The following is a 12,965-nucleotide window of genomic DNA, read 5'->3' on the forward strand; positions in this document are numbered from 1 at the left end:
GTAGTACAGCCGAAATCGCATTGTGATGCCCCAGCTTTGTTCTTCCTTTTCAACAGTTCCTGGGATTCGGGGCCTTTTCTGGTTCCATACAAATTTAAGGACTATTTGTTCCAGTTCTTTGAAAAATGTCCTTGGTATTTTGATCGGGATAGCATTGAAAGTCTAGATTGCTCTGGGTAGCATGGACATTTTAACTATGTTAATTCTTCTGATCCATGAGCATGGAATATTTTTCCATCTTTTTGTGTCTTCTTCAATGTCTTTCTTTCAAGAGTGATTTGTAGTTACTAGAATATAGATCCTTTACGTCTCTGGTTAAGTTAATTCCAAGGTAACGTATGGTTTTTGGTGCTATTGTAAATGGAATGGATTCCTTAATTTCTCTTTCTTCAGTCTCATTGTTCGTGTATAGAAATGCAACTGATTTCTGAGCATTGATTTTGTATCCCGCCACATTACTGAATTGCTCTATACCTTTTAATAGTTTGGGAGTGGATTCTTTTGGGTTTTCCATATAGAGTATCATTTCATCTGCGAAGAGAGACATTTTGACTTCTTTGCCGATTTGGATACCTTTTATCCCTTTTTGTTGTCTGATTGCTGTTGCAAGGACTTCTAGTACTATGTTGAATAATAGTGGCGAGAGTGGGCATCCTTGTCGTGGCGAGAGTGGGCATCCTTGTCGTGTTCCTGATCTTAAGGGAAAGGCTTCCAGCTTTTCCCTATTGAGAATGATATTTGCTGTAGGCTTTTCATAGATAGTTTTTATGAGATTGAGGAATGTACTCTCTATCCCTACACTCTGAAGGGTTTTAATCAGGAAAGGATGCTGTATTTTGTCAAATGCTTTTTCTGCATCTATTGAGAGAATCATATGATTTTTGAATTTTTCTTTCTGGATAAAATCTAAGACACTGATAGATTTGTGAATGTTGAACCACCCTTGCATCCCAGGGATGAATCCCACTTGGTCATGGTGGATAATCCTTTTAATGTACTGTTGGATTCTGTTAGCCAGGATCTTGTTGAGGATTTTGGCGTCCATGTTCATTAGGGAAATTGGTCTGTAATTCTCCTTTTTGATGGGGTCTTTGCCTGGTTTGGGGATCAAGGTAATATTGGTCTCATAGAATGAGTTTGGTAGCTTTCTTTCTGTTTCTGTTTTTTGAAATAGCTTTAGGAGAATAGGTATTATTTCTTCTTTGAATGATTGGTAGAATTCCCCAGGAAAACTGTCCGGGCCTGGAGTTTTGTTATTTGGAAGGTTGTTTATCACTGACTCAATCTTCATAATTAATTGGCCTGTTTAAAAAATCAGTTTCCTCCTGTTTCAGTCTTGGTAGTTCATAGGTTTCCAGGAAGGCCTCCATCTCTTCCAGATTGCTTAATTTATTGGCATAAAGCTGTTGATAAAAGTTTCTAATAATCCTTCTAATTTCATTGGTGTTGGTGGTGACGTCTCCTTTTTCATTCATAATTTTATTAATTTGGGTCCTTTCTCTATTCTTTTGGATAAGTCTTGCCAGTGGTCTGTCAATTTTATTGATTCTCTCAAAGAACCAGCTTCTAGTTCTGTTGATCTGCTCTACTGTACTCCTGGTTTCTAATTCATTGATTTCTGTTCTAATCTTGGTCAACTGCTTCCTCGTGCGTGGGTTCGGCCTGTTCTTCTGTTGCTGTTCCAGCTTCTTGAGGTGAGAATATAAAAACTGCATTTTAGATTTTTCTATTCTTTTGAGTGAGGCTTGGATGGCTATGTATTTTCCCCTTAGGACTGCCTTTGCAGTATCCCATAGGTTTTGGACCTCGTTCATTCTCGTTGGTCTCCATAAATTGCTTAAATTGATTTTTGATTTCCTGGTTTATCGAGTCATTCCTGAGCAAGATGGTTCTTAGTCTCCAAGTGTTTGAGTTTCTTCCAAATATTTCCTTGTGGTGAATTCCAATTTCAGAGCGTTGTGGTCTGAGAATATGCAGGGAATAATTTCAGTCTTTTGGTATCAGTTGAGACCTGTTTTGTGTCCCAGAACATGGTCTATTCTTGAGAATGTTCCATGGGCATTAGAATAGAATGAGTATTCTTTGGTTCTGGGGTGTAGTGTTCTATATATATCTATGAGGTCCAACTCGTCAAGTATGGCATTCAAAGCTCTTGTTTCTTTGCTGATTTCTTGCTTAGGTGATCTGTCTATTGCTGATAGTGGAGTGTTGAGGTCTCCTACTATTAATGTATTTTTATCTATATGTCTCTTTATTATGGTTAAGAGTTGGCTTGTGTATCTTGCTGCTCCCCTGTTGGGGGCATATATATTTATAATTGTCATATCCACTTGTTGGATACATCCTTTAAGAATAATATAGTGCCCTTCTGTGTCTCTAACTATAGTCTTTAGTTTAAAATCCAATCTGTCTGATATGAGAATTGCTACCCCAGCTTTCTTTTGAGGTCCATTGGCGTGAAAGATGGTATTCCATCACTTCACTTTCAGTCTGAATGTATCTTTCGGTTTAAAAGGAGTCTCTTGTAGATAGCAAATGATGGGTCATGTTTTTTTATCCAATCTGCAACCCTGTGGTGTTTTATGGGAGCATTTAGGCCATTTACATTGAGACTGATTATTGAGAGATATGATTTTAATGATGCCATGTTGCCAGTAAAGTCTTTGTTTCTATAGATTGTGACTTTCTGTTCTGTATCACTCTTGGGGCCGTTTTACTTTAATAGAACCCCTCTTAATATCTCCTGTAGGGCTGATTTCGTGGTTACAAAATTGGTCAATGACTGACGATTCTGGAAGGTCCTTATCTCCATCACTTCTGAATGACAGCCTTGCTGGATAAAGGATCCTTGGCTGCATGTTTTTCTCTGAAAGAGCTTTAAAAATGCTCCCCCAACCCTTTCTCTCATTCCAGGTCTGTGTAGACAGGTCTGACGTAATTCTGATAACTTTGCCTTGGTACGTGAGAAATTTCTTTGCCCTGGCTGCTTTCAATACTGTATCCTTGGATCTAATATTTGTGAATTGCCCTATGACGTAATGTGGCGTAGGTTTGTTGTGGTTGAGCTTGGGAGGGGTCCTCTCTGCCTCTTGGACACGAATGTTTGTTTCCCTTGCTAGATTAGGGAAGTTTTCAGCTACAATTTGTTCAAATATCTCTTCTAGACCTCTCTGTTTCTCCACCCCCTCGGGGATGCCGATGATTCTGACATTGGGACGTTTCACTGAGTCAGTAATCTCCCGTAACCTAAATTCCTGAGCGGGGATTTTTTTGAGTCCAGATTCTATTTTAGCTTTCTCCTCTACTAACCCATCGTCCAATTCGCTAATACGTTCCTCTGCCTCGTTTACCCTGGCTGTCAGAGCCTCTATTTTTGATTGCATTTGGCTCATAGAATTTTTAATTTCTGCCAGATTCGCTCTCATTTCCACCCTTAGAGATTCTATATTCTCATTAACATTTTCATTAATACTTTTTTTCAATTGTACACATCCTTTTGACCGTTGTTACTCTGAATTCCATTTCTGATAATTTAGTTATATCCATATCCATTAGTTCTGTGGCAGAGGCCACAGACTCATTGTCTTTTCTTTGCTGGGCGGGATTTCCTTCTCGTCATTCTGATAAGGAGAGGGTGCAGGGTTGTCCAGAGCCCAAATTATTGACCGGGACCCAGGCCATGCACCCTTGTTTAATAGGGATCTTAGGGATGTGGGCTTCTTCATTTTTCAGCCTGCCTTCTGGGGGAGAGGCCTGCTGCTCTGATACTCAGGTAACCCTGTTTGGGTAGAGTCTCCGTGTCCCCTGCGAGGGGGGATGGGGATGTGCACTCTCTGAGCCAGTATTTCCAGGCTTTAGTTCTCTGGCGGCTTTCCCTGGCGGTTTGCTGTGCCTCTTCTGAGACTCAGAGCAGCAGTAGCCGAATCTTAGCCTCTGTCTCAGAACAGAGGGATCGCAAACCATTCTCCTCTGATGTTCTGGCCACTTTAACTCTGTTACTGTTGGTGCTGCTCAACCCTGCAGCGTCCCAGGATGTGCGCCCCACACCCGGCGTCCCAGCCCTCACTTCCAGGGCCGGCGCATCTCTGTCCTTTGTGTTTCTCATGCCGCCAGCCGCCCGCCACCCCAGTGCGCTCCGGAAGCTCCCGGTCTCAGTCTGGATCCAGTGAGCGCACCGGAGCTCCGGTTTTTCAGTCTGGTGGTGCGCGTTCCCCGGCTCACGGTCTCAGTCTGCTCTCTCTCGCGGGTGCCGGTCCGAGAGTCTGCCCGCTCCCCCGTGCAAGTGGCTACCGCTTCCCGGCGCCCCAATGTGGCGGCTCCCTCCCCCTTCCGTTTATCTTCCGATATCTGTGCGCGGTTTCACGGCTCCTCGCTTCCTACCTCAATACTCAGCGCTGGAGATGTTCATTTGTAGAGATCCAGATGTATCTTCCTGCGTCTCAGGCTGATTCCGTGGATGTTCAGGCTGGTCTGGTACCTATCCAGCTCCACTCAGGGGACCGGCTGAAAAAGGGGTCCCCTACTCCTCCGCCATCTTAACTCAGGAATGAAAATTTCTGTTATTTGTTGGTAATAATGTCTACCTGATCTTTCATGTTAAGTGTGCTTTTTATTTAATACCAGAAATTTGTATTTTGCTTCTAGGAATGCTTTGGAAATAGAGGTTACTGATGGTTTCTTTAAAACTGTAGAATAGGGGTGCCTGGGTGGCTCAGTCGTTAAGCGGCTACCTTCGGCTGAGGGCATGATCCCAGAGTCCTAGGATCGAGCGCCACATCAGGCTCCTCTGGTGGGAGACTGCTTCTTCCTCTCCCACTCCCCCTGCTTCTGTTCCCTCTCTCGCTGGCTGTCTCTCTTTCTGTCAAATAAATAAAATCTTAAAAAAAAAAAAAGCCCATAGAATATTTGCATTTTTAAAATTCCGTTTCAATTTACTTGTGATTTACTGTTCAGAAAACAAGGAGGAAGGACTTCTGGAAAAGCGCAGGCAGCTATCTCGTGATATCAGTAGATTGAAGGAAACATATGAAGCTCTCTTAGCCAGATTTCCTAATATTCAATTTGCCTACAGGTAAGAGATTTAAACCTTAAATTTGAACTTGGTAATAGCCAAAATATATTTTTATTTAAGCTGGAAGACAATCTGAAAATTTTATTTACATCAAGATTTCTGTATGAAAAATATCACAAGCTACTTTTCCTTAATTGGTATTTTTTCCCCTAAACACTTATCGAAATGTTAACCAAGATATATTTTCATTTAAGCTGGAAGACAATCTGAAAATTTTGTTAACATTAAGATTTTTGTATGAAAAATATTATAAGCTGCTTTTCCTTAATCGACATTTTTTTTCTTAAATGTTTATTGAAATGTTTCAAGCGTTGGCAGTGGGAATTCTTAAGACCAAAATGAGGGAAATTAAATCTCAGTCCAAAGTTTCTTTAAATATCTACATTAACATTTTACAATTTACAAATTTACATGGGTTTTTTCATGGAGTACTTAGAGTAATATGTTTATTACAAAGATTATAGCAGCCCGAAGATTATAGCAGCAGGGGCGCCTGGGTGGCTCAGTTGGTTGATGGTCCGACTGTTGGTTTCAGCTCAGGTCATGATCTTGGGCTTCTGAGATTGAGCCCTGTGTGGAGCTCTGCACTCAGAAGGTAGTCTGCTTCCCCTCTTCCTCTCCCTGATTCTTACCCCCTCTCATTCCCTCCCTCTCTCTCTCATAAATAAATAATTAAAAAAAAAAAATCATAGCATCAAAGTTATTTTTGTTTTATTGAAAACAATATGTACCAAAAGATCTTTTGATTGACTTAACAATAGTTGGCTAGTCATCTGAACATTAAATTTTTGTTTTTCTTAAAAGTGTGTATGCTTCTCTTTTAATGTGTTGGTAGGAAGAGCTCTTGACTAGTAAAATACAACTTTTTCTGTTTTATTGTTTCAGATTAATTTTGTCAACTGTTCTATTTTAGGGATCCAGAAAAGAACTGGAATAGAAATTGTGTGAAAGGACTTGTAGCTTCTCTGATTAGTGTGAAAGATACTTCTGCAACCACAGCTTTAGAATTGGTGGCTGGGGAACGGCTCTACAATGTTGTAGTAGACACAGAGGTAAATTAATTAAAATTTGCAGTTCCTCCTTAACTGGAAAAACCATGAGCTGCTAGAACTGAGTACTTTCTTGATGTTTTAAGCTATTCCTAAGGTTGCTTATCTTTACAGTACAGCTATTCAGTTAATGACTTTTTATTATATTATTGCTTATATTATATTTGATTAACTTTATTCCCAGGGAAATCTCATGCTTACTCAGGAATCTAGAATGCATATTATCAGTTTTAGACTTTCCATTGTTCAGGATACTAGGCACTAAACATTTAATTGTGGATTCCTAAACTTGTACTCTTTCCCTCTGAATGTTTTCTGTCATTAATATTTTATTTCCTTATTTCAAATCATAATTTTTTAGGTTACTGGGAAAAAGTTACTAGAAAAGGGGGAATTGAAACGTCGATACACTATAATTCCACTCAATAAAATTTCAGCCAGATGTATTGCTCCAGAAACTCTGAGGGTCGCTCAAAATCTTGTAAGTCGCCTTTATATGTTTTATCTGTATCTTACTTGTTTTTTTGTTTTTTGTTTTGTTTTGTTTTAGTTAGAGGACATTAATTTGGGGGACATAATCATACGTAATCATGTAGAAGTGCAAAATTTTGTTGTTACCATGCCTAAGCTACAAAAAAAGAGTTGGCTTTTGTGAAAATAGATGGAAGGAGAATAGAAATGGTGGAAAACTAAAACTACCTTTGATATTTCAATGTTGTAATGTTTAAATGTCTTTAAACCTTCAGTCAGGTCACATGACTATCACATGATAACATTAAATTTCCAATCTCTGAGTTACTAGAATTGCAGAGCTTATAGATACCAGAATTCTTTAGTTTTTTGCATGCTAAGCACAGTTTAACTGCCCACAGTGACAACTGTTATGGGAGGTATCTACCAGTCTTACAGACATGCTTTCTGTAGGTCGCCTTCCAACCTCTGGACATACAGCAGGGGACCAGGATAGCCAGTGAGCTGCTGAGGTGTGGATCTAAGTGGTACAGCTATTATTAAAAACAAAAACAAACCCAACAACACACACAACAAAAAAAATAAAAACAAACCCCAGAGGAGTACAAGGCAATACATTTGCAAGGCAATTATAGTTGTGTGATATTGGGTAATAACACGAAGCCAGTCCTAATACTCAGCAGTGTTACCAGTTTGTTACTGAGCAGGCATTCCAAGTGCATCAGTTGAAAAGACAGTTATATGAAACATAGAAATATATTTATAATTAAAATACTAAATGGATACTCAGTTTTCTTATAATTAAGAATCCATCAATGAAAATTATTTCAAAATACAGTTGTATTGACATGTATACTCTCAGGAGAAGGAAAATGAGTGCAGAGAAATTGAAAGGTGGTGTTTCTGGTTAGAACTTTGGTTACTTTGAAAAATCACCATTGGGTCTGGAAGGTTTTGGAAGTTACTTCAGCTTTTGGACAAGTCCCAGTGTAAGAAGTAAATTGGGGTTTCAGGTAGTAGCAAAAATACTTCTACCCAGGTCCCTTAGCCAAACCTTTTTAACGGTAGCTGCTGTGTCAGAGGGCAGTGCTGAACGTCTGTTATACAGAGCTGGCTTCACTTGGATTTCTCTTGCTGCTACTAAGCTCCTGAAAGAATGCTTAGTTATTTTAAAAAGACGGGCAGAGTGCACATCAACAAAGGTTGAGAAGATGCAATTGGATCAAAATAAAACACAGGGATTAAAATTTTTTTTTTGCCGTCTCAATGTTAGTTGTGTTTTTCTGTAACTGATAGGTGGCTGCTCTAGCGTGTTTAATTTGAATGAAAAAGTATTCACTATAGAATAAGTAGATCAATAATTGAAACAAAACATTTTATATAATTGTGTTGATACAGCGGTTGCTGTATTTTAACTTGAGAGAGTGTGTCCAAATAGTCCATTTTGGATTTAGAAACTTGGTACTGGCTCCTGCTTAATAGATACTCTCCTAATGCCTGGTACTTTAAATATTTTACTTAACCATAGAGTTTCAATGTTTAAATTTGAAATTTTTTCTAAAACTCTTGAATTTTCCATAGTATTTTAGAAAGTTCAAAAGGAATTCTAATGCTCGGTAAGTAGTACTTAAATTTCTAGTATGGCAGTACTGTTTTGTAAAATAATATTTGAAAGGAGAGGTGGTATGTACTGTGACATATCTGTTGTTTTCCCACAGGTTGGCCCTAACAATGTTCATGTGGCTCTTTCCCTCGTTGAATACAACCCAGAACTTCAGAAAGCAATGGAATTTGTCTTTGGAACAACGTTTGTTTGTAATAATATGGATAATGCAAAAAAAGTGGCCTTTGATAAAAGGATAATGACTAGAACTGTAACTCTAGGAGGTGATGTATTTGATCCTCATGGGACATTGAGTGGAGGTAGGTTGCTTTTTTGTTTGTTTGCAGGGAATAAAAATAGCTAATATTTAACTCATTCTTTGCCAGGTGCTATACATATTTGCTTTATTTTCTCATTTATTCCTTACAACTATTCTTTTTCCCTTTTTTTAGGGAATGAAATTGAAATTAGAAAAATTTAGTAATTCATTCAATAGCAAATAGTGTTAGAGCTAGTATTTTAACTCAGAGTTGGACTTCAGAGCTAATGTTGAACTGCTGCTAAGCATTCTTTCCTCTGTATGTTTATTAAGAACTTAGGCTATGCCAGGAACCATACCATTAGTTCATTTAACATTTCAATAGCTCTAGGAGACAGGTAAGATTGTAAATAGGAGAAGCAGAAAACAGAGTTATTTAAGCGTATCAGTTTACTAGTGACGTAAAAAATCTCCTACTGAAGTGGAAAGATTTATGCATTTGACTTTCTATTTATTTACTTTTAGGGCTGGTTGTGGTTTTTTTGGGCTTTACTTTTGGGTTTAAACCTAAATGATGAAAAAAAAAGAGTTAAAAATAAATAATTAAAATGATACACAAGATATGAAACAAATAGCAACAAAAAGAAAGCCTAGAAGACAAGATTAATACTCAGTACTAAATGTATTAAAAGTAAAAAGAAACTGGAACTTTCTTATACCATACACTAAAACTCAAAATGGATGAAAGACCTAAATATGAGACAGGAATCCATCAAAATCCTAGAGGAAAACACAGGCAGTGATCTCTTTGACCTTGGCCACAGCAACTTACTAGACACACCGCCAAAGGCAACGGAAGCAAAAGCAAAAATGAACTATTGGGACTTCATCAGGGTAAAAAGCTTTTTCACAGCAAAGGAAACAGTTAACAAAATTAAAAGGCAACCTATGGAATGGGAGAAGTTATTTGCAAATGTCTTATCAGATAAAGGGCTAGTATCCAAAATCTATAAAGAACTTAATTAAGCTCAATACCCAAAAAACAAAAAATCCAGTCAAGAAGTGGGCAGAAGAAAGGAACAGATACTTCTGCAAAGAAGACATACAAATGGCCAACAGACAACATGAAAGAAAAAATGCTCAACATCACTTGTCATCAGGGAAATACAAATCAGAACTACAATGAGATACCGCCTCACACCGGTCAGAATGGCTAAATTTATCAACTCAGGAAACAACAGATGTTGGTGAGGATGTGGAAAAAGGGGAACCATCTTACCTGTTGGTGGGAATGCAAACTGGTGCAGCCACTCTGGAAAACAGTATGGACATTCCTCAAAAAGTTAAAAATAGATCTACCCTACAGCCCAGCAATGGCACTACTGGGTATTTACCCCAAAGATATAAACATAGTGACCTGAAGGAGCACATGCACCCCAATGTTTACAGCTGCCATGTCCACAATAGCCAAACTATGGAAAGAGCCCAGATGTCCATCGACAGATGAATGGATAAAGATCTGGTACACACACACACACACACACACACACACACACACAGTGGCATATTACTCAGCCATCAAAAAGAATGAAATCTTGCCATTTGCAATGACATGGATAGAACTAGAGGATATTATGCTAAGCGAAATAAGAGAAAAAAAATCATATGATTGCACTTGTGGAATTTAAGAAACAAACCAATGAACATAAGGGAAGGAAAAATAAGCGGAAAACAGAGGAAGGCAAACCATAAGAGACTTACCTCTAGGAAACAGGGTTGCTCAGAAGGGAGGTGGGAGACGATGGGGTAACTGGGTGATGGGCATTAAGGCGGGCACTTGATGGAATGAGCCCTGGGTATTATATGCAACTGGTGAATCACCAAGTTCTACCTCTGAAACTAATAGTACAGTATATGTTAAATTGAATTTACATAAAAATCAAACAAAACAAAGTAAAAAGAATCATGCAGTATTGATTGTATACATTTTTTCTTTTTTGTTAAATTTTAATTCCAGTAAGTTAAAATACAGTGATGTATTAATTTCAGGTATACAGTTTAGTGATTGAACAATTTCATATAATACCTAGTGCTCATCCCAACAAGTACACTCCTTAGTAATCCCTGTAACCCATTTCACCCATCACCTTACCATCCCTCCATCTGGTAACGATCAGTTTGTTCTCTATAGTTTAGAGTCTGTTTCTTGTCTCATCTCTCTTTTTCTCCTTTGTTTCTTAAATTCCACATATGAGTAAAATCATATGGTATTTCTCTGACTTATTTCACTTAGCCTTATACTTCCTAGTTCTATCCATGTCTTTGCAAATGGCAAGATTTCTTTTCTTTTAGCTGAATAATATTCCATTGTGTGTGTGTATGTGTGTATATATATATATATATATACACACACACACACACACACATATATATATATACATGTATATGTATGTGTGTGTACCTCTTAGCCATTCTTCAGTCGGACAGGTGGACTGGTTCCATAATTTGGATATTGTAAATAATGCTGCAGTAGACATAAGGGTGCATGTGTCCCTTTGAATTAGTGTTTTTGTATTTTTTGTATAAATACCTAGTGGTGTGATTGATAGATCCATTTTTAACCTTTTGAGGAACCTCCATACTGTTTTCCACAGTGGTTGCACTAGTTTTCATTCCCACCAACAGTGCAAAAGAGTTCATATATCTTCACATCCTCTGCCACACTTGTCTCTTGTGTTTTTTATTTTAGCCATTCTGATAGATGGGAGAGGTATCTGATAGATATCTTGTAGTTGCAGAGTGATGTTAAGCATCTTTCATGTGTCTGTTGGCCATCTATATTTCTTATTTGGAGAAATGTCTCATCATGTCTTCTGTTCATTTTTTGATTAGATTTTTTGGGTTTTGAGTGTTGAGTTTTATCAGTTTTTTATATATTTTGGGTACTAATCCTTATCAGATATGTCCCAGGTCGGGAGACATGATGTTGCCAGGGGTTTGGACCGGTCTTCTGGGGGTGGGAGCCTGCTATTCTGGGACTGAGGCAAGAGTGATTGGGAAGGGGGAATCCACCTGAGCAATGGAGTTTGGTGTAAGGATGTTACATAGCAAGTGTCTGCTGGGTTGGTTCCCACATGTGGCCCTCTGTTTATACTGAGGGGTGGGAGAGGGAAATGATGCCTGCTCGTTTCTTTGTTCTAGGAGGGGTTTCTCTGTGAACACTGCCTCTCTGGGACATGCTTCCAGATGAGCTCATGACCTCCCCACCGTGTGCCCCAGGTGCTCTTCAGAAAGCTGTTACTATGCTGTTTGTTGGTGGGCTGTTTGCCCTGCTGTCTGTCCAAAGAACAATATCCTTGGGGCTCTACCAGAGCCAAGCACACTGACCTTTAAAACCGTAGGTTTTAAGCTCTCCTGGTTGCCAAAACTCATGAAATTTGGCCCCTCTCACTTTCGAGCCAATTGTTATGGGGATTGGTCTGCCCTGTGTGGCCTCCCCTGTGTGCTAGTCCGGCTCTGACCACAGCTCCCAACCCTCATGACAGCCGTTTCTCTCCCAAGCCACGGTCTGCACACTTCCGACCTTCTTTGATGTGGTCTCTTTTCTGCCTTTACTTGTGGAGTTTGGTCTGCCAGTCTTCAGGTCGATTTCTGGGGTATTTTGGATGATTTGATAGTTATCTAGTTGTATTCATGGTATGAGGTGAGCCCAGGGTCTTTCGCTTCTGCTTCCATCTTCCTCGCAAATCTTGGATGTAGGTTTTATATCATTTTGTCCTCAAAATTCTGTGTGGCAAATAAGATGGAAATTTTTGTTTTGTTTTTAAAACCGGAAATTGTGAGTTTGGACGATTTAATCCAGAGTTTTACTCAACTTAAGGATTGGGTTTTCTTTAGAATACCTACGGTGTCGCAGCTATTTAATTAAATACTGAGAAATTATAAAGTGTCTTAGCCCTCAAGGAGCTCATAGTGTAGTAATCAGTCCTGTTGCTGTTATTTATTTTTCTCAAGTAAGTCTGTTCTTTTTCTTTTTTCTCTCTTGCATTTTGCCCTATTAGGATATTCTAGCTACTGGAAATTTTTTTTAAATTCAGTACATTTTTACCCGTATTCAGGAAACGCTAAGTTCTAATTTGAGTATACGCCACTGCATCTGTGAAAAGTAAAATGAAAAAATTAAATCTGCCCTTGAGAATAAGATAATAATCATATTCTTCTTATTCTAATATTTGCCACATTGAGTTTCCAGATCTGTGTCGAGTGATCAAGTAGCTAACAAACACTGAATAGTACTTGGCTGTGTACCAGGCAACATTGTAAGACTGTGCCGTCCCGTACAGTAGCCATATGTCTCTTAACATTTAATTAAGATAATTAAAGTTAAATAAAAATAATTTCCTCAGTTGTCCTAGTCACATTTCAAGGACTCTGTGACCACAAATAGTTAATGGGTACCTGGGCAGTGCAGATACACAACATTTCTGTCATTTTCTGAAGACCTATTCTCAG

At 38.7% G+C, this 12,965-nt stretch overlaps 1 protein-coding gene across 1 annotated transcript in view; it reads left to right on the forward strand.

Annotated features, from left to right (window-relative positions):
- SMC2 (structural maintenance of chromosomes 2) overlaps positions 1-12,965 on the forward strand; it is a 74,179-nt gene that overhangs the window by 23,581 nt on the left and 37,633 nt on the right. Inside the window, exons 12-15 of the mRNA XM_040631670.1 lie at positions 4,954-5,071; positions 5,985-6,123; positions 6,482-6,601; positions 8,310-8,514. Coding sequence (XP_040487604.1) covers positions 4,954-5,071; positions 5,985-6,123; positions 6,482-6,601; positions 8,310-8,514 — 582 coding nt within the window. The remainder of the gene's footprint in view (positions 1-4,953; positions 5,072-5,984; positions 6,124-6,481; positions 6,602-8,309; positions 8,515-12,965) is intronic.

This window comes from Ursus maritimus, unplaced genomic scaffold (assembly GCF_017311325.1).
Source record: "Ursus maritimus isolate PB19 unplaced genomic scaffold, ASM1731132v1 scaffold_17, whole genome shotgun sequence".
NCBI lineage: Eukaryota > Metazoa > Chordata > Mammalia > Carnivora > Ursidae > Ursus > Ursus maritimus.